We start from the raw sequence: 23846 nt of genomic DNA, 5'->3' as shown, positions 1-23846 counted from the left end.
CCCAGGATCCATCAGCTCCAAGTCAAGTTGTTGTCTTTCAGTCTTAGTTGTGGAGGGCACTGCTCAGCTCCAAGTCCAGTCGCCATTTTCAATCTAGTTGCGGGGGGCACAGCTCACCATCCCATGCGGGAGTCGAACCAGCAACCTTGTTGTTAGGAGCACATGCTCTAACCATCTGAGCCATCCGGCCACTCACTGGCAGCTTAGCTCAAGTCGTTGTCTTCAATCTAGGTGCAGAGAGCACAGCTCACTGGCCCATGTGGGAATCGAACCAGTAACCCTGTTGCTCAGATCTCACACTCTTACCAAATGAGCCATCTGGCTGCCCCCTGTGGCCTTTTTATTAATGCACTTGTATTGACCCAAAGAACCACAGTTCGAGTACATCTCTTTGATGTATGAATAGAATGGTCTTAGTAAAACTGGAATCTTATGTTTGGCTTGTAATTTCAAGCCTGGACATACTCTTGATGACATTTTTGTCATGATTTATGGCGTAATAACAGAAAAGTATCTTATTGTCTATTGGTCAACATCAGGCAGCAGACAGGTAAATGGTGGCCTGTGTGGCATTAAGTGCATAGTTTGTACTTCTGTTGATAATTCCCTAGTTTGCTTAGTGGAGTTTATCCAACTATGTTGAATATAATGTAAATTCTGCATCTGCTTTGAAAACAGCTTTTGAAGATGGTATTGTATTAGTTATTTTCTTGGTGTGGAACGGTTTATATCTTTCTATCTGGGAGCTGCATTTCTTCTAGGATAATTTTCATATCTTCATTATGTACATGTGGGGGTGGGGAGTTACTCAGGCTATTGTTTCTTGTTGTGTTATTTGGAATGATCAAAAAGTACTACTTCTAGGGCTGGCCTAATGGCTCACTTGGTTAAGAGCTCGCTCAAGAGTGCAAGCTCTGAGCAAGTTAGTGGTTCGATTCCAGGCCCGAGCTGAGCTGCTGCTGAGCTGCCAACAGGTGGCAGGATGGCTCAGCTAAAAAAATAAATAAATAAAAAATAATACTTCCGACTCAAATGCTAGCCTGGTTTCTTAGAATTCCAAGCTTAGTATCTTGAATAGAAAGAGACCTGGGAAACCGTGGGCGTTAACTCTCAGTTTGGCTTAGACACAGGTGAATCACACCAGTATTAGGACCTCATCCACCTGTCTCCTACATTACAAACTTTGAGTTTATTTCTTCACTCATTCAATAAAGCCTTATTAAGTACCTGTAATCTGTCAGACACTGTTTTGGGTTCTGAAGACACATCAGTGTGCAAAATAGGAAAAATAAATCTCCACCCCAGTGGGTTTGCATTTGTCAGAGAAGTTAAACTATATAAATTCATTATATATGTATTAAGTTAGACTGTGATAAATGTTTAGAGATACAGAAAGAAAGGGGATTATTTAAAAATCTTCAGTATTTTTTATATGCAGATAGCTAATTTTAAGATAGTGGTATTATTGCTTGCTACTTATAAACTGAACCTTGTTTTATCCTTCATTCCCTGTGTAATCAACCAGATTTACATGACCATGTTTCCAGATTTGAAACCATTTGGTACAAAAGTTGTAAAGGTAGTAAATACTTCTTAGGCCTGCTGGCTGTAACAGTACTAGATTTTTTTTTTGAAGCATTTAGAATGTTGAAGCATTTCTCCAGTTCTGTATTTGACCACTGCATCCTTCTGCTCTAGACCGTTGGACTTCTTCCCTTGCTTGGGCATATTTAGTCTGACTGTGAACTTGAACATTGGTTGTCTTGATATGTGCAATATTGAAGAAAACTAAGATGTAATAAATATCCTTTTAGCTGGAATACAATGATTGAGAGCCAGAGACTAATCATAGAGGGTTATGCCATATACTCTGAAGTTTAATGTGCATGTGTGCTCTCAGGAGACACGTGAGGCTTTTGATTGAAATTGCCCTTTATGAGGTTTATTTTGGCATCAGTATATGTAATGAATTATAGCATGGAAGTCTTTGCCAGTTCAGAGTGAATCAAAGATTGCCTTCATCACCAAATCTTTTATGAACCGAGAGAGAGAACATTTCTAAATGTGAATGAAATAATAAAAGTACAGTTTCAATTTTGACATAAAATGTTTGGACCAAAAAGGCAATCCTCTTGGAGACTGTCTGAAATAAGTGAGTTAGGAGGCAGGACACAGGTACCCAGAGGTTAATGGAAAACTCATTGTCAAAAGGCAAAGACAAGCATATGAGCAGTGAAAAGTGACTTGGGGTGGGGTGGGGGCACAGAACATGGAGGGAGAAATTGGAAAGAAAAGAGTTGAATAATAGGTCTAAAAAAGAAAAGAAAAATACGTGCCTTGGATAGTTATCTAGTAATACGTGCGTGGGGAGCAGGGAGAGGCTAATTCCGGGTAATTGCTCTGTCATACATAAAATTCAGGATAATAGTTGAGTCATGATTCAGAGGGCTGTGGAGAGAAGAATTTTAGGGTCATGCTTGATTCTTGGGACTCAGAGATAATGTCTTATTTCCTCCCTAACCACAGGGCCAAAGGTACTGTTTCTGCCATGAAAAGTACAGGTGAGCTTCAAGTGAGGAAGTAGAGATGATCCTTACAAATTTTGTTGAAGTACATACTGTTTCCTTTTTAAGTGTAGCTTGAATTCTTGATTCTTTACACAAAGCATGCATCCACCCGCCTACCGCCCTCTCCTACCCACCAAAAAGTCAGTAGTTGCCAAACTGCCTAGCATCAGAATCAACTATAGGGAAATTTGATTCCTGGGCCCCCCTCCAGACCTGAACTAGGTGGCATACCCTGGGTTGAGACCTTAGGAGCCTTTAATTTTACGGAGATTCTTGGTGTCTGATACAGCCTGTAGGAAACCACTACACTAAACAATATCCTTGGGGTTTCTACCAAGGGAGGCACAAAAAAGCTTTTAATCACCAGATCCCTGATGCCCAATGTTTTGCCAGTGGAGCCGCTAAAGTTGTGGAAGCCATTTGTATGTAGGGAAACCTCGTCATTTATTGTCACATTTTCCTTCACAGCCTGAAAAAAGGTTTTGGTTTATGCAGAACAAGTTGATATATACCCTGATAATGAGAAATGGTGTTCATTGGGAGGGGGGGTGTAGATACTGTGCACATTTTCCAGGGATGTAAAAAGTCAGCTTTTCAAATTAAAGTCACATACAAGGTGTGATTTAATTCATGCTGATACAGACTTTGGCTCTCTAGAATTCTCTACCAATAATGAATATCTTCTGAGCGCACAGTGCCTTATGGGTAATTTAGTACATTCACACACGAATAAAATCTCCTTATAGCCTTATTAGGCTAATAAAATATAAGGGGGTAAAAAATACTCTTATGATATAATCACTATAATACTACGGAGCATGTGCTGAGAGCTTTAGATACAGTAAGAACAAAAATGCTGTGAGAGCACCAGAGCTGGAGAAGGGACTTCCGGCTGGTGTCATTAGAAGATGCTCAAATAGAGGAGGTTAGTCGTGCTGGGTCCTGATGGTTAGATAAGATTAGCTTAGGAAATGTAGGTAAAGGACAGACGTGGAAATGGGAAACTATAGGAAGGTCTAGTTTCAAAGTGCTGAGTTAGAGATTAGAAGTAGTAGAATCTCAGGCGAGGTACTTGGAAAGGTACCGATGGCCACCTTATGGAGGCCCCAAGTTGCTTGCATATGGAGTTTGGATTGTATTTACCCATTCAAGGTTTTCGAGGTGGAGAATGGCATAATCAAAAGCACCCTTTAGAAATTTTATTCTGTTAGTTCATGCGATGAGTTACAGTTACAGAAGCTGGGAAACCAACACCTAGGCTGCTGTAAGTACAGCAGAGATGACGTGCTAGCCTTACATGGATACAGAAGAAGGTTTGAGGAGAGAGATCAGCATTTGATGAGCAGATGTATGGAAAGAAGGATTTTGGGTGATCCATTACTTGCATTACTAGGAGCATAGTGTTATGAGCACATTTATGTGTTTATATGTGGCAAGAGTACTTGGGGGGTGGAGCAGAATTGTGAGTTAGGATTTGAGCCATGGTAAGCTTCAAGATGCAGGTAAAACTCCTAGTAGAAATTCCCAGGAGAGAATTGGATTTGTTAAATTTAGAACACTAGTGAGTTGGGGCAGTGGGACTGTGCCTAGACTAGTTGGGACATGTATACATTTCAGATGAGATAATTTGGGTTCAAAGTTTAGCTCTGCAAGTCATTAACTCTGTGACCATGCATCTTATGTTACCTCTGTATTTCAGTTTCATTATTTACAAAATGGGAGAATGGTGTCAGAAGATTTGGGTTGTTTAACTTGTGACCTCCTTGTGGGGTAGTGTGACGAGTAATGAGCTGTGCATAGTGTAGTGCTGGTGCACGTGTCCAGAAATCCTCCCCCAACCCCGTGTCTCCTGCTCTCCCTTCTTCCTGAGATTACGAGTACACGGACATTTGTAAACCTCGGAGAAGGAGACATAGCTGGTGAGGAGGGAAGAGTGATGATGGGAATGAGGGAGGGAGAGAAAGAGAAAAACATAGCTAGAGGTGGGAAAGGATGAGATTACAAGCTTCATGGCAAGTTGTTTGCTTTTAGGAGGAAGAGGGCCCCTTTTCGGAGACAGGCAAGTTGAAGAGAATGAATAAAGATAGGGTTGATCAGAGGGTCTTGAACTTCTCTCAGAGAATCAGAAGGCGAGGCCATCTGGTACCAGTGAGGGGAAGTTTGGGGCTGGGTTCTTGAGAAAGGAGAAAATTCTTTCTAGATAGCCACTGTGGGAAATAAGATTAGGAGTAAACTAGAGTTGAATGAAAGGATTGCCAAGAAGCAAAAGCCAAAGGGTTAGATAGCTTGAACTCTTAGTGTCCTTGTGGGTGTGTGAATCACAGAGAAGAAGGTCATTGGAGGTTGTGGAAAAGAGAAGCTGGACATTGGACGAGGAAGCAGATGTGGCAGTGTCAGGGGGGTGGTGGCAGAGCTGGGAGCAGGGGAGGGGTACGAACGGGGCTCCAGCCTTTGTGGAATGTGAAGGAGTGCTGGGAGGTCAGTTCCTGGCGGGAGTAGGAATGGGGAAGGGGCCTACTTGGTGTAAGTGGCAGTTTGTCAGCAACAAATTACTGATTGTTCCCTTCCAGGCAGGATACTTGGCGCCTGATTGCCCTTTGCGCACAAACAGCTCTGGCATTGGCTGCCTTTAGAGGTGATAAGCTTGTTCTTTCCTGTAATGTAGCAGGGTAGTAGGCTGGCACTAGTCCCCCGTCCCCCCTGTCTCCCCAACAATAATGGTTTGCTGGAAGAGAATAGATTTGGATACCAGACAGCCAAAATGAAATACCTGCTTCTCAATTTACTAGCTGTGAGATCATGGGACAAGCGACCCCGGCTGATTGGACCTCCTTTGCTCACCTGCAGAATGAAGATAACACCTACCTCAGTACCTCATACCATTGTGCGGACAGTAAATGAGATGGTATATGTAACATCTCTACATCTTGGTAGAGGCGCTCCGATGAGCGAGGGGTCTACGCCTTGGGAAAATGATTTCTGAATTGGGGGTTGTTTGGGCTTCGGGAAACAGGTCAAACACTACTAAAACAATACAAAAAAACCCAAAAACTAAACCACGGCAACATCAGAATAGCACAGTTCTTTCTTTTATAATGTGTTTGTTATAGAAAGAAAACAAAATAAATAGCAGACCATGCTATGCACAACAACACTTACTGCCTTTACATAAAATCTCCTAGTAAAAGATCTTTGCTAGGATGCAGGCGAAATTCATTTGAAGTAATGCAGTAGTGTGATGAAATCTGGGGAGAGACCAGCTGAAATCAAGTTTTGGAATTGCGTGAAATTGAAAAACTGGCTTTCTATATTTTTATGTATTTATCAAAATTTGGACTTACGNTTTTCCTTATAAACTTTTAATTTTTTTCACTTGCATGTATATTTTCCTAATAGAATGATACATATATACACACATATATATTTTTTTCTTTGTAAAGAGGATTATAGCAAATACTTCGAGGTTTCCATAGGTATAATTTTTAGTAATTTCATGACAAAAATATTCCATCAGATTCATATATATGAATTTACAAAATAATCTCTATAGTACATTCAAGTTGCATCTAGTTGGTCTTTTACATGTTATTAACAGTACAGTAAACATAGGAGGTATCATCAAAACTATAGTGAATGTTTAAATTTAAAAAAAATTATTGGGCTGGCCAAGTGACATGTTGTTTAAGAGTTGGCTTGGGACGCCAGCTCTGAGCAGCAGAGCCCCGGTTCGGATCCCACATGAAGGCCAGTGACGTTGCACCCTCTACAGCTAAGATGGTGAACAACAGCTCAACCTGGAGCTGGGCTGCTGTGAGTCACCGGCTACGGCATAGGCTGCAGCCCCTGTTGCAGTGGGCTGCCATGAGCTGCCATGAGCCACTGTGAGCGGCCATCCAATGGCCGGCGACCGACTGCCTCACCCGGGAAAAGCGCAATGAGAATACCAACATGGGCCAGTGAAGCGATGTCCTCTACAACTAGACTGAAGAACAAAAGGACAGCAAGTTGTCTGTTCCCTACCCCCAATTCCCCAATAAATTCTTTAAAAGAACAAATTACTGTAGTAAAAGATGCATTGCCATTAATCCTCTTCAGAATACTCCCCCTTGCTTTGAACACACTTATCCCATTCTGAAGTAGTTCTGGAAGTCCTCTTGCGTGCCTTTAGTTGTGCTGTCATAGCTGCCTCAATGTCCTGAATCTATTCAAAACGTTTATTTTTCATGGTTATTTTGATTTTGGGGAAGAGTCAGAAGTCTCATGGTGCCAGATCCAGTGAATAAGGTGGATGAGGACACACTGTAATGTTTTTATTTGACAGAAATTGCCGTACCAAAAGTGATGTGTGACACTGAGCCTTTCCCTTGTGATCAAAACATATAGTGAATGGTGCTGCTGAGTGCCATCCAACAGAAAGGCAGGGATCTTCAATACGGGAAGTGGCGTGTCAAACCTTAGTAACAGTGTGTTGACAAGGTTCAACTTGTTTGGTGCAGTCAGTCGGTTATGAGCTACGGTTGAGAGAAGAAGGTGTGTTTTAAAGTGTGCCGTAAATCATCCTCCATCATGACAATGCTCTGTGTCACACATCGCTTCTGGTGCGGCAAAAAACATTAGGTGTGACCTCATCCACGTTATTCATCGGATCTGGCACCATGTGACTTCTGACTCCTCCCCAAAGTCATAATGATTCAGGACATTTTAGCAGCCATGACCTCACAACTAAAGACACTCATGAAAGAGGACTTACAGAACTGCTTTAGAAAGTGGCAAGAATGATGGGATGTGTATGTTTGAAGTGAGGGGGAGTAGTTTGAGGGTGATTAATGGCAATGTGTCTTTTACTGTAATAATTTTTTTTATTTAAAATTCACTGTGTTGTTTGATCATACCTCTATTTCTTCATTTTTCTCTTAATTTCTATTATGCCTCTTACTTAAAATACCTTCTTGAAGACACATGTAGTAACTGCAGAGGTAGGGTTTTTTAATCACCATGCTATGCAGCTTTCCAGGGAGATTGATGTTAGGCGATTTCCCCAGCTTGTGGTGAACTGGCTATCTCAGCATTGGACTGTTTGTCTCTTGCCACTGTGGCTAAATGGATGTTGTTGTTTTGGCTCTTGTAGATTAGGTTTGAAAAGTGTGAATTGATCAGTAGCTGAAGGCTTATTATGTCCAGTGAATATTAAATTAAATTCTAATGCTTAGGGCTTTGAAGAGTTAGATCAAGGTGAATGCTATGTAGGGGTAGGTGTAATATTGTTTGCTACTTTTAAATCAGAAGACTTATTTAGCCCCTGTTACTGAGAATCTGACTTAAACATCAATGCTTTATTAGGGAAATTTAACTTAGAGTAAAAATTTATAAACAAATTATTTCTGAAACAACTAATGTGAAAATATATACATGTTCCCATATCCTCACCATCCAACACTTTGTATCCCTTTCCTGAGCATCTAAGTGTAGTCTAAACAGTTAAAAATAATTATGTATGTAATAAAATAGTAGAAGACTTTGAATAATCATTCCTAACATGGAGAGCTTAGGAACTTAGTACAAGTTGTTGTCCCAGGGACAGTGAGCCAGGAATGTGTCTGAGACTAATGGGTGAGGCTGGTGTGGTTGGAGTGCAAGACTCGTTCTTACCCACATTTGTCACCTTCAGTTCTACATGGGAAGGTACACAGTTTCAGTCTTCCTTAAAATAGCTTGTTGAAGCCCCAGTTTCAGCTTCTTCTTTATTTAATAAGAGAAATGAAGTAGGGACAGCTGTGACTCTTAGCTTTGAGTAATAGCCACAACATTCTCAGCCAGAGTAGTCTTGAGACATCACCGATGATGTCACCNATAAGCCGTGTGTGTGTGTGTGTGTGTGTGTGTGTGTGTGTGTGTGTGTTTAATGAGTATACTAGAGCTGTCAAAATACCTTGCAGTTTGGCAGTTTTAAAGCAGGTATTACTAAGAGGTCCTATCTCAGTTCAGAGAGTATATCAAGGAAACACCATTCAATATATAGTATAGAATTGTTTCTGTGCATCCCGTTGTGACTTTGATCTTGGAGTCGTAATTCTCAGTTTTAATAGGTAATCCTAATCAAATCAGCAGCAATAGGACTCTTTTACAGGTGAAGTCCCTGGCTTACAGAAGGTATCTTTTTTCGAGTCCAGTTGTTAATGCCAGTAAGGATAAGAGAAATGTGTCTGAGTATCCACTCAGACCAGAAAAGAGTGCAAGATTGCCAATTTGGCCACAATTTCTGAATCTCAGCCCATGTGTGCAGCTCTGAGCAATGTTGGGACCCACGATAACAGACCAGATTAAAGTATAGCACAGGTTAGGGCATGAGGTCCCATGGAATGTCAGAACCCAGGTATGGAGGGAGGCACTAGGAACAGGAATTGGGCATTTGAAAGGATGCTGGATTACTGGGCATAAACCCTGCAAAGAGTCTGGGCAATATGGCGAGAGAATAAAACAGAAACAAGAGAACGCAGAAAGAAATTGCTTGGTATTAAGCCGATGCATTTCAAAGTGGGGATTCTGCCCGTGTGTCCTGTTCAGAGTGTGGACTGGCATCTGAGTACTGGACAGACCAGCTATGGCGCAGTTGATCATATTACACAAGTGATGAAGAAGAGATGAGGCCGTTCCTAACTCTATGCAGAGTACCTGGTCAATTTGATAAAAGTTTAATTTTATGTCTGTTTTCATTTGTAGGCTGTGCACTTATTTCTTTAATGCTTAATTAGTAAACTATAATATAATATTAACCTTTTATTACTAGAATAATATCTAATATGCTCTACCAACTTGGCATATGTCATAATTGCTGAAACCTGATTCACCTGCATGCAATGCACGGCAACACAAGAATGCACTGGTAGGATATAAGAGAAGAATTTAAATGCAAGTTTCCAGGGGCTTGTTTTCAAGATGAATCTCTTTAATTTATGTTTGGTGATTAAAAATAAATCTGACTACCAGGAGGGCATTATGGAGAATTTGGTTAGTTATCTCAAAGGTAACTAAATTTCCACAAGTCCCTGGATTCTAAGGGGCTATGCAGTGTTAGAAAGGTGAGTGCCTCCCAGTACGAGGGTGTACTGCGGTGATCTGCCGGCATTTGACGGTGTCCTGTGGCTTTTTTTCTTCCTGTTGGTTTAGGAAGCAATTTATTGGCTTTGCAACTAGGCATCCGTAGAGCTTTCAACCACAAATGGAGTGGAAAAATCTTATTTGATGCTGTGGTTCCCAGAAAATAATAACTAGACCCTGTGGTTGCAAATAAGGCTAATATTGCAGAACTAGTGGACAGACCATCAGTGGGGGTGTTAATTTTTACCAAAGGCACAATACCTAGTGGGTATACCACTCTCTCTGTTTTGCAGATGTAGGATTTATTCTTCAGGCATGCCACAAGCTGATCGTGTGCTCCTTGCTGTGTTCATGGGTTAAGCTGTTCCTGAACCAAAACTTTTCCTTGGATACTTCAGTCAGTATGCTGCCTTTGATCTTTTAAATGTTCAGAGAATTAAAACTCCCTCAGTATGAGTTCCAGGCATAACTGCCGATGGGACACCTGTTAGATCGTTGCCTGCTTTGTAGAGTAATGCTGGGCATCGCATGGCTATGGATTCTACACTTACTTTTCTCAATATGACCAGATCTAGAAGGAGATGACAAATTCTCCTGCTGAGGTTCATATCCTCGTCTAAGTGTTGATGTTTTATTGCCTTTCTCCTACTCTTCATGAAAAGTCAGCGCCAGGATACTAAAAAAACTTGATAGCCGCCATCTCACACCCAAATAGAGAAGTGAAGTGACTGTTGGGCCGTCATCTGGCCTTATAAAATATGATTGCATTGGCTTAATCTGACTTTTACAGGTTTTCATGTGTTCCTTGAGATTTAACCAAGTCTAAATCCTACTGTTACTCCAATTCTCCCCTATTCATCAGCATATCTGAACAGCCTAACTGATTTGCTCACTCTAATAAAGTGAAAAAATCTGTTGATAAAGTTGTATATGTCATGAATTTGTGATCTGTACTTTGTTTGAGTATGTGTTTATGTTATTTAGGTTTGAGAAAAGACTCCTGGGAGAAATATTTAACACATCATCTGATTCTGATATAAAAGTTGGTTGGATGCAAGAGAGACCAGTTTCCTCAATTTTCCTTCTAGTTGTAAAATCCTTAAAGCCCAAGGTGATCAGTTGTTGAAACATCTAAGAGCGTAATGCTTAGTACTTAAGGTGGTAGGTAGAGTTATGTCAGCCATGAACAGGGAGTAATTTTCTTTCTTCTCTCTCATTCTTACTTTTAGACAATAAACTGGGTTTTCCCATAGTCAAAAATATTAGGGTGAATTTAAGCCTGCTGAAAAGAATTAAGTTTGGAAATACGTATTTTAGACAGTTCAGGAATGTTTCAGAATTGATGATATTGGTAAATAGAGAAGCTATTATCATACTTCTCACCTCCTAGGTATAATCCAGCTGCCTTTGTAAATGCTTATACTCTTAGGGCCTGCCATAAACACACCTGAAAAATTGATTTCTTTTGTTCCAGAAGTGTTTTTCCAATATCACTTTGTGGAGATAAAAAGGAAGCCTGTAGCAATATTCATGACCTCAATAATTTATTGGAAAGTTAAAATTTATATGTGAAACTATATTTTGGTTGCTCTCCAGTAATCTCGTGGTCCAGATGGTCAGGAAGGGGAAAGATTATTACTGGTGAATACAGCCAGGAAAGTTTAATGCAGGTGGCAGGAATGTGGATAGCTAACATAATTTTCCAAAGTATCTGGCTATTCCTTTCATAGTATTTAATGAAGCCTAGAATGCGTGTTGGTATGTTTCTCCTTATAGAGCAAATAGACTGTGGGAATGTATTGTTAAACACATTAATTCATTTAATGGTCATCTATTGAATGCCTACTGTGCATTAAGTATTGTTTTTGGAATATTGTTCTCAATAAATCAATCTCCTGTCATACCACCGAGGTATGGTCAAAAGCTGTAATTGCAGGACCAGCTGTTGCATTCAAAGTTAGTCTCAACCTCCCCAAATCACATAATGACATAGTTATTTATGTAAATATTAATATTGCTAAATAAAATATGGGACATCACAAATAGTTGCTTATAAACGAAAGTATTTAGGTATTAGACATTTGCATGTAATAAATATTTTTAGATTTTGCTTAAATAGTCTTAGAAGATATGACTCAAGTCGTTATAAAATCAATGGCTGTTTTGTGTAAGGCACTGTGATGAGTGCTGGGGGAGTCATTTTGTATGTTTTCTGCCCAAGGCCTGCTGGGGAGTAGAGTCCCTCTGGGTTTCATGGTCTCTTCATGGCATTTGTGCACCAAAGATTCTAATATTGGCTCCTCATCTCTAGAGAGCTGTTGGGGTACACCAAGCAGTTTGTATCTGCCTGATTCGTGTCAGAGGTTCCTGTTAATTTGAGGGTGGGGCAGGCAGTCCTTCAGCCCTTAACCCTAAAACCGAATTTATAAGATAATATTTTGAATTGTTTTATATCTGCTTTATAGGATTCTTAATTGTTATTATCTTTGTGTTACCTTGTGCTTAGTAAACTGTTAACGCAATACTCTGACATTATTACAAATAAAACGATTAGGAGAAAATATTAGATATGGGTTTAAAAAGTTGGTAGGCCACTGTCACTAATTCATGAAATAAGTATTGAGTGTTCCTGGCTGTTCATTTTTTTTGTAGAACAAATGACAAACATGAATATCTTCATTTGGGCCAAGAAACATATACTTTTTATGGAACTGAGACTGTAGTATTTAAAGAGAACAATCTTAGTATTTTGAAGTCATTTCCTTGAAAAATCAACAAAAGAAAAAGAAGGAACAAAACTTGTTAAATTGAGGCAGATTTAGAAAACTACTGGAAGGAGACATGTGTGTGTGTGTGTGTGTGTGTGTGTGTGTGTGTAACCAGACAAGGGATTGCTTTGCATGTTAAAATTTTTCTCCTCCGACCTTCTCATTATAATCAAGTATTAATTGTACTGAGTCTATAAATAGTATTTATATTGGAAATAGACCTGAAAACCAAATAAAGCAGAAAACAGTATCAATAATTTTTGGACAAAAAGAGGTACAACAGCGCATTGAGAACCTGAGTTTCCTTACTTGTAATCAAAATCGGATTTAAGGCAACTCCATGATTTAATCTCACTGTAGTAGCTGCTTTGGGGAAGACTGTGGACTCACGCAGTCATCATTGTAAAATACTTCCTGGGACTTTGAGGGCTCCACTACGCGAGCCAGTGATAATTTCTGATTGACCAAGTGGGAGGTTCTAGTGTACCTCTGCCAGCCTCTAATGAAGTTATATTTTCATTTATTCCCAAACTACCAGATGACAGGCTTCTATGTGCTAGATATTTACTTAACCCTTTGGGAAAAATTATTACATGTGATCTATGTCTTCCTAGAATTTAGGCTAATAAGAAAAGAAGCATTAATATCATGTTTTATTTTTCATTATTTATTTAAAAAGCTATAGATTTTTATTAAGCTTAACAACAACTAGCCATCTCCTATCTTACCAGTCCCCACTGCTTAATTTCCCAGAAAGACCACTTTGAACTTTTAGCCATTTTTTCTTTCTTTAAAGATCATGAATATCTAGCTACTTCCTGACTTTTCTTTTCAGTTTTAGATATCATCTTTTTACTTCATAGAGTTGTCACACTATGTCTTGAGTTCAAACTATTTTACATGCTCCTTTCCCCTATTCTCTCAATAGTTAAAATTTAATTTTGCCCAACTCTATTTTTAATGCTTGTATTACTTTGTGCATATTACAGCTCAGCAATTTCATTTATTTTGATCGTGTTACTTGTATATAGCTTTGTGTTCCCAGGAGTTAATAATCGCCTTTGAATTTCCTTATAAAAAAGGAGTATAAACATCTCATTACATTGAAACCTTGGGATATTGATCAGTTCTATTTTCTTTTTTCTGGGGACATTTCCTGGAGCCCCTAACCTGTTGCTCCAATTTAGGCAAGATGGTCTCTGGACCGTTTGCACAACTGTTGTCCTGGAATATATGTATCTGTGTCGTCCTGAGAATTCCATTGCTTCTTTTCTATGTTGGACCTCCTATTTCTAGAGCCCATATCCCCTTCTCTTGGTTTAGCCCCATGTTTTGTTAGAGTGTGTCATCTAGTAGCTTCCAATAAAAGGAAGCATACGAGGGTGAGGGTTTCTTGTTTTTGTTTTATTAAAAAGTTTGGGAGGAACTGAGTTAGAACTCTGGGGTTAAAGTGCTTCTTATACAGACTTTCACCTGCTCTTTCTATCTCCTCTTATGTTCTTACCTTTAGGAGCACCTGCTGCCTCCAAAACGTGTAGCCCAAACTGATTTAACTCATGGCTTCTTTTTCTGCAGGCATGTTAACATTGCCTCCCACCATCCAAAGTTTGGTTGACATTTTTTTTAGGCACCAACAGAGATCTTCAGTGTAGTAGATAGCTGCCAGAAAGATGATGGACTACTTTCTTTACCGAAGATACAGAACCTTAATATGCTATTATACACTACAGTTAAAATCTATATATTTGTAAAATGTTTTTCTGTTCAACTTCCAGTTGTCAAAACTGGGTTGTGTTGCAGCACCGATATGAGTTACTTTTGAAGAAATTAAAACTTATAACTTCTAAAGGAAGAAGTTACCTTTACTCTAAGGTCCGTAATGTGTTTATCAGATTAATCAGTCTCCTAGGTAATCCTTTGATTTTTGTTTTGGTAACTGTGAATAAAAACCAATGCGAAGTAATCACAGGGATAGCATTTCAAACCAGCTTAGTTTAGTGTAAGCCTTTTCTGAAAAGAGGGGGGAAAAAAATCCTAGATTGGGATTTTTAATTCTTGAAAGGGAAACATTTTTTTCTCTTCCTTAATACGTTCTGTTAATGTGACTCTTGATTTGTTTTCCTCGCTTCCTTGCCTTCATCGTAGGTTTTATGCTGGATTTACTAGACTTCTGGTCTCAGGGAATGCTCTCAGTGTTAGGTGGGTGAAGCAGAGAGGACGAGGGAGCCTTAAGAGTAAGGACGCAGAAGGGAAGTGTCAAGGCTTAAATAAAAACAAATTCTGCATTCATCTTGTTTTGTTAGTATTGTAACAAAAAGCCTCAACGTTAGTTAATTATTCATATTAAGTATAAGGTACACAAACTGATGTGAATGAATTTCTTTTTCACCATCACCATTTGGGGCTAAGCCTTTTTAAAGAATATGCTACTGTAACTCCCTATTTATTTTTGGTTTGTTCTTTCAGTGTTCCTGAATACTTGATCTTTTCCCCAACCCACAGCAGATGTTGGTTCAGGTAGTTTTCTATTGTAGTGCTTCTCAACTTTAATATGCAAACAAGTCCCCTGGGGATCTTGTTAAAATGCTAGGTTCTGGGGTGGGGCCTGAGAGTCTTTATTTCTGACAAGTTCCCAGCATGCTGTTGCTGGTGGTCATCCCAGTACACTAACAACGATCTCAAGTAGCTCCAGCATGGGAGGAATACAGAATCTGTTTCTTAAGTATCTATAACTGATGAACTTCTAGCAAGAACTCAGCGGGAGAGACCTTGAAGTATTGGCTGCTACTCAGTACATCTATTGGGTTGTGGGTAAAGTCATGACGTATTTTTTTTCTGTTTTTCATCACAAAAATGCATCATGACTTTGCCGACAACCCAATAAATAGGATGGATTTATTGCTTCTTACAGATTTAATATGTTTTTCATTATTTGTAGTATTCAGTTTAGAAGTGATTCCAGTACTATACTTTTATTTATTAATGTGTAAGTTTTACATATTAAATGTATAAACTACTCTAGTGTCTTTGAAAAAAAAGAATAGTACAATTGACTTGTGCTTAAGTTCAGATTACTGCATGCAGACATCTCTTATCTATAGCCGTTAGTCACTGAGATCCTAATGTATATACTGTTTTATGCTTATAAAAACATAAGACCACAGAATATGTACAAATTTATAACTAGCTGCATTGTAATGTTTATTCCTGTGCAATTAGATATTTGCATTAAAAAATGTTAATGCTTTTTAAAATTTATCTTCTAAATAGCTCAGTCACTAAAAGAATTTGCAAGACTACTCATCACAGTAGAAGAAGAAAGGAGAAGACTGGTAAGTCCATTACCCATTTCTTAAGAATAATGCTTTGTTTGGATAAAATGAAAGAATAGACTTTCTGAATTAGACTTAGCTATATGAGAGCTTATAATTTCATACAGGTACTAAATGTTACCGAAAAAAAATTGTCTGATTATCAAACATTGCTAATAAGGTAAGCCATTTCTGTTTATTTCGTTTGTTGAGCAGATATAAATTACATTCATTTTGTTTTCCAGTTAATTTTTCTGAGAATTAAAAATATTGAACAAATTCCCATTAAGAAACATTCTATTGATCAACTTCTAAGTAACCTTAGTGTAATAATAAAGACACATTACAAGTATTAAAGACAATTCATGGAACGAGCAATTAATTTTGCCAAGGTATTAGCAGGACACTTTTTTGAAGGGCACATTTGAGTAGGGTCTTGAAGACTGGGAGGGTTTTGCTAGGCTAGGAAGACCAGCGAAAGTATTCTAGGTTGATGGATTACTTTATGTAACAATATCAATGCTTAATTATTAGTAATACATTTATCCATTCACAAATATAATTTTGTACTCATTGTGTTCAAATTTCTGTGAAGGCCCTAGTCTATGACCCAGTCTTCCCATTTGTACATGGGAAAGATAATAGGGTGTACCCCACAGAATCATTGTAAAGCATTTGTAGCAGCACCTGGCACATAATACATGTTTGTGATAAAGATACTGATTGTCATTTGAGTGTTATAAGCTTGCTTAAAATGTCATCTTTGATATCACTATACTTCACCATCCAGTTGGGAAATTCCATATACACATAAATAAACACAAGTGTGGACTAAACGTGCTAGAAGTGCAGCACAGTTTGGTGTCATTTTGCTAAAGGGACGAGGGAGAGCAATTTGTGGCGAGTACCCTTAAGGTGGCCTTGACTCAGAGGAAGCATTGACTGAGCCAGGGCAGAATCACACCACGAGGATGTGGCAGTCATATAATGAGCCTGAGCAGAGGTACAGGTCGGAGAATGTACTATATGTAGTTGTATTGTAGAATAAGGCAATGGTTCTTAGACGGTATTAGCAGAAGGTCGATTGCTAGTTTCAGCCATATGCAGGGTTTCAGAGCTGGGCTAAAAAGTTGTTATAGGCAGTGGGGAAAATTGCTAGAAATTTCTGAATAGAAAATGAGAGGATCAGTATGGGATTTAGGAGAGATTAATTTGGTGGCCATGCTAAGAAGGAGATAAGGTGGGGAAGAAATAACTGGGGAGAGAGGTAACCATACTTTCTTAGGAAATAACAGCCTACTATGGCGTCTGGTCCCAGTATCAGAGAGAAAGCCGTATAACGGGACCTGTTATATATATTGTATATATAAGCCATTGTGGGAGACTGACCCATTCTGGGGAGGTCAGAGAAAGCTTTTCTGTGGAGGTGACTTTGATTGGTGTCTTGAGGCAAAATAGGATACTTTTAAGTGCATTAGACATAATCCTCATTCCAGCTCTCTGAGGTTACACAATAAAAATCCAAGTTCCTTGGGCAGATGTGGGTAGTATGTGCCCTTGTGTCCCAGGAGAGGAGCTGATAACAAATCTAGGGAAAGAGTGGTTAGACATATGTGAACATAGAGAGTTGCAAATGGCATGGAAACCAGGGGAATGTATGGTTCCAGATTGAGTGAGGCTGTGATTCAAATCCTGTGCAAACAATTCAGAAGAGTGATAAGCCAAGTAGCTTGGGTTATAATTTTAGAAAATGTATTCATTTGAAGAATATGGGAAAGTATGGTGTAGGAGAAAAAATAGCTAAGGGAATGTTCCTGTAGCACTGGGTAGACCTGTAGGCAGCAGGGGAAACGCTCTTCCTTTGAGCTGGGAGAAAAGGAAGAGAGTATAGGTTACAACATAGAACTTTGGACAGTAGGTGGGTTGGTTGGACAGGTGGATAATACACTATTAGGAAGACGTGATCATCTGCTAGGAGTTTGTAGAAATAGTTTAGGACAGCCAGGAGCAGGTTATACAAGAGAAAAGGGACTGCTTGTCAGTGATAAAGAGCCATTGAAGTAAGATCTATCATGAATATGTAAAGAAAAGACGAATTCCCATGCTTTCATAGATTTTTCTACTAATACCCAGAGCCTTTGACTATCAGTGGTAAGAACAGTTGGGAGGACAGATTCAAGTTGGTGGTTGGTACAGAAAATATGATGCTGTATTAAAGGGACGTGAATTTGTATAATATGAAAATGGGACCTGATTGAGTATAGTGCTAATTGAGGCAGGAGGGTGCTGATATCTTTAGAAAGCAGAGAGGGCAAGCATGATGACTTAGTTATGTTGAAGGATCACTAGGGACAAAGGAAATTTTAAGAGAGGACACGGAAGTTGTTATCAGGAGTGGGAGTTGAAACATATTGAACTTGTCAATGGTGCTGGTCCAGATAGTGAAGTTCAGATGTGGCTGAGCAGGAAGTCAGGCCTTAGGAATCAAGAAGGCTAAGCTCAGAGGTTTGAGCAGGATTTTGAGACACCCAGTATGATGACAGGATAAAAGACAATGACCAAGGAGAAGAAATGGCTGAGGAATGGGGGCGAGTGTCTTGTAAACAGTGGAGATGGACATTGGACCACCAACTCAGTGTTTCAAAGATCATCATTTCTGCCTCAGCCATGTTTCTCATGTTGAGGCAAGGAGGAAATTCTGAGGAGTGAAGTCATATTGTGGGTTTTGATTGCTTTTCCTGTGATTTCAGAGATCTGAAACAAAGAATGCAAATAATGAAAAATCTCTGTAGATAAAAGCCTAATGGATTGCCACAAAGATTCTATAAAAGTAATTATTAAACACAAATCTAAATATTGGAGTGATTAGTCAACACTTCTGGTCATATGATGTTAATGCAATGGAAAGTATAGCTGGTAGCAGATTTTGCGCAAAGATATGCTAAAGAATTTGTGTTTTAAAAATTAAATCTTTATTTAGGAAGTGCAATATTTTAAGTGTATATACTAAGTGCAAAGGAGTTCTGTAATTCATTATGAAACTATTTAATCATTCTATTTTTTTCAGTGCTAAATCATGACTTATTGTATAGTAATTGAATTTGACCCAAATCTAAGTATATCAGAACAGTGACTTCACAAAAATAAAAGCTCAAGAAGATGAAAGAGGACACTTAAAAGTTTAAAGAAATTCTCTAGTTTCCAATGATTTACCTATACTTAATAAGATCACTATATCATCTGGCTATTTGCAGAAAAAGAGCCCAAAGAAACATTGATTATTTTTTATTTTATTTTTTGAAATGGGACCATCTCTTAGTTTTTTATTAACTTTATTTTTTTTTAATTTTACTAGAGCCAACTAAAAATGCGTAGTTTTGATGCAACAAAAAGGTGTCTCTGAAAAAGTAATAGGAAATATATGTTTCAGAAACTTTTAAGGATATAATTTACCCTATCTCATATTTCTTACTGGAAAAACCATGTTCCATGATACAGCATTTTCCAAGATGGTGATTGACGTCTGCCAACACGTGGGTACACCAGAAGAGCCTTTTAACAGTACAGAGGTCTTTTATTTTTTACCCTTATCATGCCGTGGATTCATAGGGAGTGGGCTCCAGCCGCTCAGGCTCTTTTCCTTGGTTCTCACAGAGTGAGCGTCTCTGGGTGGCGCAGGCTGGCGCTTCAGCTGAACCCAGGTACCTTTCTCTTTGGCTTCCTTCTATTTTTGATAATTTCCTTCACACATTTAGGAAGCTATCTCAGTTCTTAGAGTGATTAATATGCTCAATACGTACATTAATTCTGTTGGCAAGAATCTTGCCCTTAACTTGTTTGTTTACAACAATGCCAACCGCATGCCGGGTAACACTGTAGACCCTTCCAGTTTTGCCATGGGAACATGTGTGGGGTGTTCCTTTTTGAACAGTGTCCGTTCTCTGATGTCTACAGTATCACCTTTCTTGTAGATTCGAGTGTAGGTGGCCGAAGGAACAGCTCCATGTTTTCTAAAAGGGGCCAGAGAACACAGAGCGGGGGCCTCTCCTCTTGCCCTTGTGTCGGTCATTTCGGCGAATTACTGGAAGATGGCGGTTCCGCCAGATCTGCCTTTTAACAACACAAATAAGACATAGTTTAATAGCTCTTTGTAATGGCCTTAGTAAAATGCTTATTACTTACAGTCAGGATATGTATGGTATTGACTAGTGACATAGGCTTTTTTCTTTTTTTAAGTGCATTTTTATTGGAAATGTTAGAATTTTTCCCCGTAGACTGCAGCACTTAAATGATTTTAATTAGAAATGTCTTAGATCAGGTGCCCTGGTGGAAAGACTCTGAAACTGTCCCCAATGCAAAGAGGGGTTTGTAAGCCATATAAACTCTGTGGTAATGTCTCTTCTGTCTCCATACCACCACAGGGACAACTCTTATTTTACTTCAGATCACAGCTGACTTGGCTGAGCAGATGCTACCATTTTATCCCAGGCTGTTCAAAATTAACTGAAGAAATACTAACATACCAAGAGACAACCCCCTAGGGAAGCATAAAATGCTTAGCTGAGGCCTCTCAGAAGAGATGTTTGTCACTTTTTCTTCGTTACTTGTATTGGAATATTGAGTTTCTCTTGTGTCCAGGCCTTTGGACTTGCCATTTCCTCTCCGAATCCCTAGAATTATACTCCACCCTCCACTCTTCTCTTCTCAGTTCTCTCCCTCTTGTTCCCTTTTCTCCAACCCCAGGGGTATTTGTTTCCCCTAAAGTCACTACAAGCTTCTTTTGGACTTAAACCTTTATGTTTGTCATTTCCTCTGCCTTGAACACCCTGATCCATGCCCTGTCATTGTCTCCATCTTGTCATTCAGACTTTATTCCATATATCATCCCTGGGGGTCTACATTTTCCAGACAGCCTAAATTAGTCCCCTTTAGACCTTATATATTGTGACTCAAATACCTGCACATGCAGCTTGCATCCTATCGGGCAAAAACAGACATTAAACAAATGATGTCTGATGGCGGTAAGTATTAAAAAGAAAAATAATACAGCTTATAAAAGATGTTGCCATTTATTGAGATGAAGGAGGAGATGGAGGAAGAATAGTTAAATTTTGAATATTTAGCTATCTACAGGATGTGTAAGTAGCCTCATCTAGGGAACAGCTGGATATATGAGTTTGGAGTTCAGGGGAGCAGATGGTACTAGAGATGAAAATTTAGAAATTGTCAACCTGTGGAGGGTACTTAAAGCTATGGGAATGTGTGAGATCACCCAGCCTGTGAGCGTGCAGACAGAAAAGAGAAGGGGGGAGGATTGAGCCCTGAAGTGCATTGAGTCCAGAGTTTGGTCAGACAAGGTAAAATCAACAAAGAGCATTTAGATCAGTAGGAGAATCAGAAGATAGTTGTTTGGATAGCTTACTCCAAGTCCCATTTATTCACTTGGCCATCGTACGGATGTAGGGCAGTAATAAATAGAAACTTACAGGATGTGGACTCAGTGGCTGCAGAGTTCTTCAAGATAGAGGGTCCAACTTATCTAATCTGCTCCTCCTCTACCCCTGCCTGAAGGCCTCTCACTTTCTGGGCACTCTGAGTTCCTAACTTTGACAAATGTGTGTGTGGCAATGTAGTTTTTTTGTTTTGTTTTTATTAAGCTATATCTTTACCACCAATTGAGGAAGCCTCAACTTCAGAATATTTTAGCTTACGTTTTATCTTGAAGAATTTATACAGATGGACTTATTTCTTATAGTTTTCATTTTGATTAATATAGGAAATTTTTTTGCCATTATCATTCTTAACATTTGACGTTCACACTTGACCTTTGACCTTTGTAAGTGTACAAATTTTCTATAGGTTTCCCAGGATTTATGTTCTTTCTGTTCAGTGCTCAGATTAGTCTTTTTTATTCTTGGGTAATGAAGTATTTCCCTAAAATGGGCTAGGTGTCTGGGTATTACTTTAGAACAACAACAACAAAAAAATGTTGAGAGACTGGGAAGGGAAACTAATAAACTTAATATTCACTTTCTTTATAAGAGTATTATATTAAAACCTCTATTTTCCTTTCTTATACTTTTTTTTTTTAATGTAATCAGTCCTGTGTGATGGCTAATGGGGGTAGAATCAAAATAGTTTTAGATCTTTGGGCCGGCCGAGTGGCACATTGGTTAAGAACTGGCTTGGGATGCCAGAGGGCCCCGGTTCGGATCCCACATATAAAGGCCAGTGACACTGCCCTCTACAGCTAAGATGCTGAACAACAGCTCAACCTGGAGTTGGGTTGCTGTGAGTCGCAGGCGATGGTGTAGGCTGCAGCCCCTGTGGCAGTGGGTTGCCATGGGCTACCGTATGTAGCCAGCAGCCAGCGTGAGCGGCCAGCAGCCGCCGTGAGCTGCCGTCCAGAAGCTGGCGACTGATCTGCCTCTCCCGGGAAGAGCACAATGATAGTGCCAAGTTGGGCCAGTGAAGCAACGTCCTCCACAACTAGACTGAAGAACAATTCCCCCAATTCCTCCTTCCCCCAATTCCCCAGCGCTGTTCCCATCCCCGAATTCTCCAATAAAAAAAACAAAACAAAAAACAAAGAACAGGAAAAAAAATAGTTTTAGATCTTTAAAAAAGGAAATATGTCAGAAACTTAAATTACTTGGTTATTGATATAAGATTTTGAGCCCTTACGAGTCTTAAGAGATTTAAAAAAATATGTCTGTGATGCCCAGTACATTAGACACTAGTCATATGTGGCTATTGAGCACCTGAAATTTGTTAGAAAATATGAGTACTGTAAGTCACATAAGAACTATTGGAAGCACTACCATAGATGATAACAACAGCTGACACTTAGCATTTTCAAGGTACCAGGCAATGCTACAGTAATTGCTTTAGATTTTTAACTAATCTGCACAACAATCCTCTAAGATGCATGCTATTAATACAACCATTTTAAAAAAGAGCAAACTCAGAGGCATATAGCTAATAAGTAGTATGTGAGGGGTTGTTGGGCTGCAAAGCCTTCACATAACCCATCATGTCACAAATTAAGACTCTGTTTTAATTAAAAATTGCATAATAGCAAACGTATTGTTACTATAGTATGTGACATGCTCTATTAAGTGCTTTTAGGTGTATTTCAGTATCTTAGAAAAATTAGGGGAGGACACAGGCATTATAAGCATTGAAATTAAATTTTCAAATCCTTTATCATATTTAAACAGGCACACATTTTAGCAAAAAAATTAACCCATTAATCCATTGACAATTCCCACATCAAATTCTGTCATGTGAGAGCCAAAAATGTTCAGTAGACCTATTTTAAGTCTTTTGTCCCTCCTCTTTGAACCAAGGATTCATGAAATTAGAGAATATTTTAAATGTTGAGAAAATTGCATGTCCTGTTTCCCTTGATGAAAGAGTTTCCTTGTTTAATCTTTGCCATAAATTTTTTCATTACACAATGCCATCCATAGGTGATATTGATTAATTTGAGCTTCTGGCATTGATGCCGTTATATGATTAAGTCCAATTATCCATGAAGTAATTCGGCTTCTTTTACTGTCTCAGGTAAACGAAGCACAATATGGTAACATTCGACCTGCATAAGTATGGGTTATATTTCTGGTATGTCTTAGTTTAACTTCTATTAGAAACAAACTTTACGTATGCTGGCCTACATGCCAACATTATTTTTGTACAGCGATTTCACCTGAAATTAAGAAAAAATAAACCACCTCAATGTTCTCAATGTACAAAGTTCCAATTTTTATGTTTATTGAATTGTAGAGGGTTTCCATGATTTCCCTGGTTTCCAGTTCTCTGGTGGAATATTAAGGTAGAATTGAGAGGTAGCACGTCACACAATTCATCACGACTGCACCCATAGTGGATTTTATTTTTTATTGGTAACAGTCCTAGTATGTATTTGTGTTTTTTAAAGTGTGCAAAGTACCTTTATATACATTTTTCTTCGGTCCATAAAACAATCTTAAAACAGACTATAAATGAATTACTCGTTAAGTGACAGCCCAAGATGTACGACTCAGTGTCAGGTCTTTGGATTAGATGTTCAGGTCTTCCCTTTTTTTTTTTTTTTTTTTAAA

General features: G+C 38.9%; 1 protein-coding gene across 1 annotated transcript in view; it reads left to right on the top strand.

The window, feature by feature from the left end:
* Positions 1-23846, top strand: part of ARHGAP42 (Rho GTPase activating protein 42) — a gene marked incomplete at its 5' end in the record, with an annotated part of 199365 nt that overhangs the window by 15530 nt on the left and 159989 nt on the right. Inside the window, 1 exon segment of the mRNA XM_019632832.1 lies at positions 15704-15765. Coding sequence (XP_019488377.1) covers positions 15704-15765 — 62 coding nt within the window.

This window comes from Hipposideros armiger, unplaced genomic scaffold, assembly GCF_001890085.2.
Source record: "Hipposideros armiger isolate ML-2016 unplaced genomic scaffold, ASM189008v1 scaffold_1184, whole genome shotgun sequence".
NCBI lineage: Eukaryota > Metazoa > Chordata > Mammalia > Chiroptera > Hipposideridae > Hipposideros > Hipposideros armiger.
Note: the sequence above shows the minus strand (reverse complement) of the source record. Positions and strands in the feature narration are given on the sequence as shown.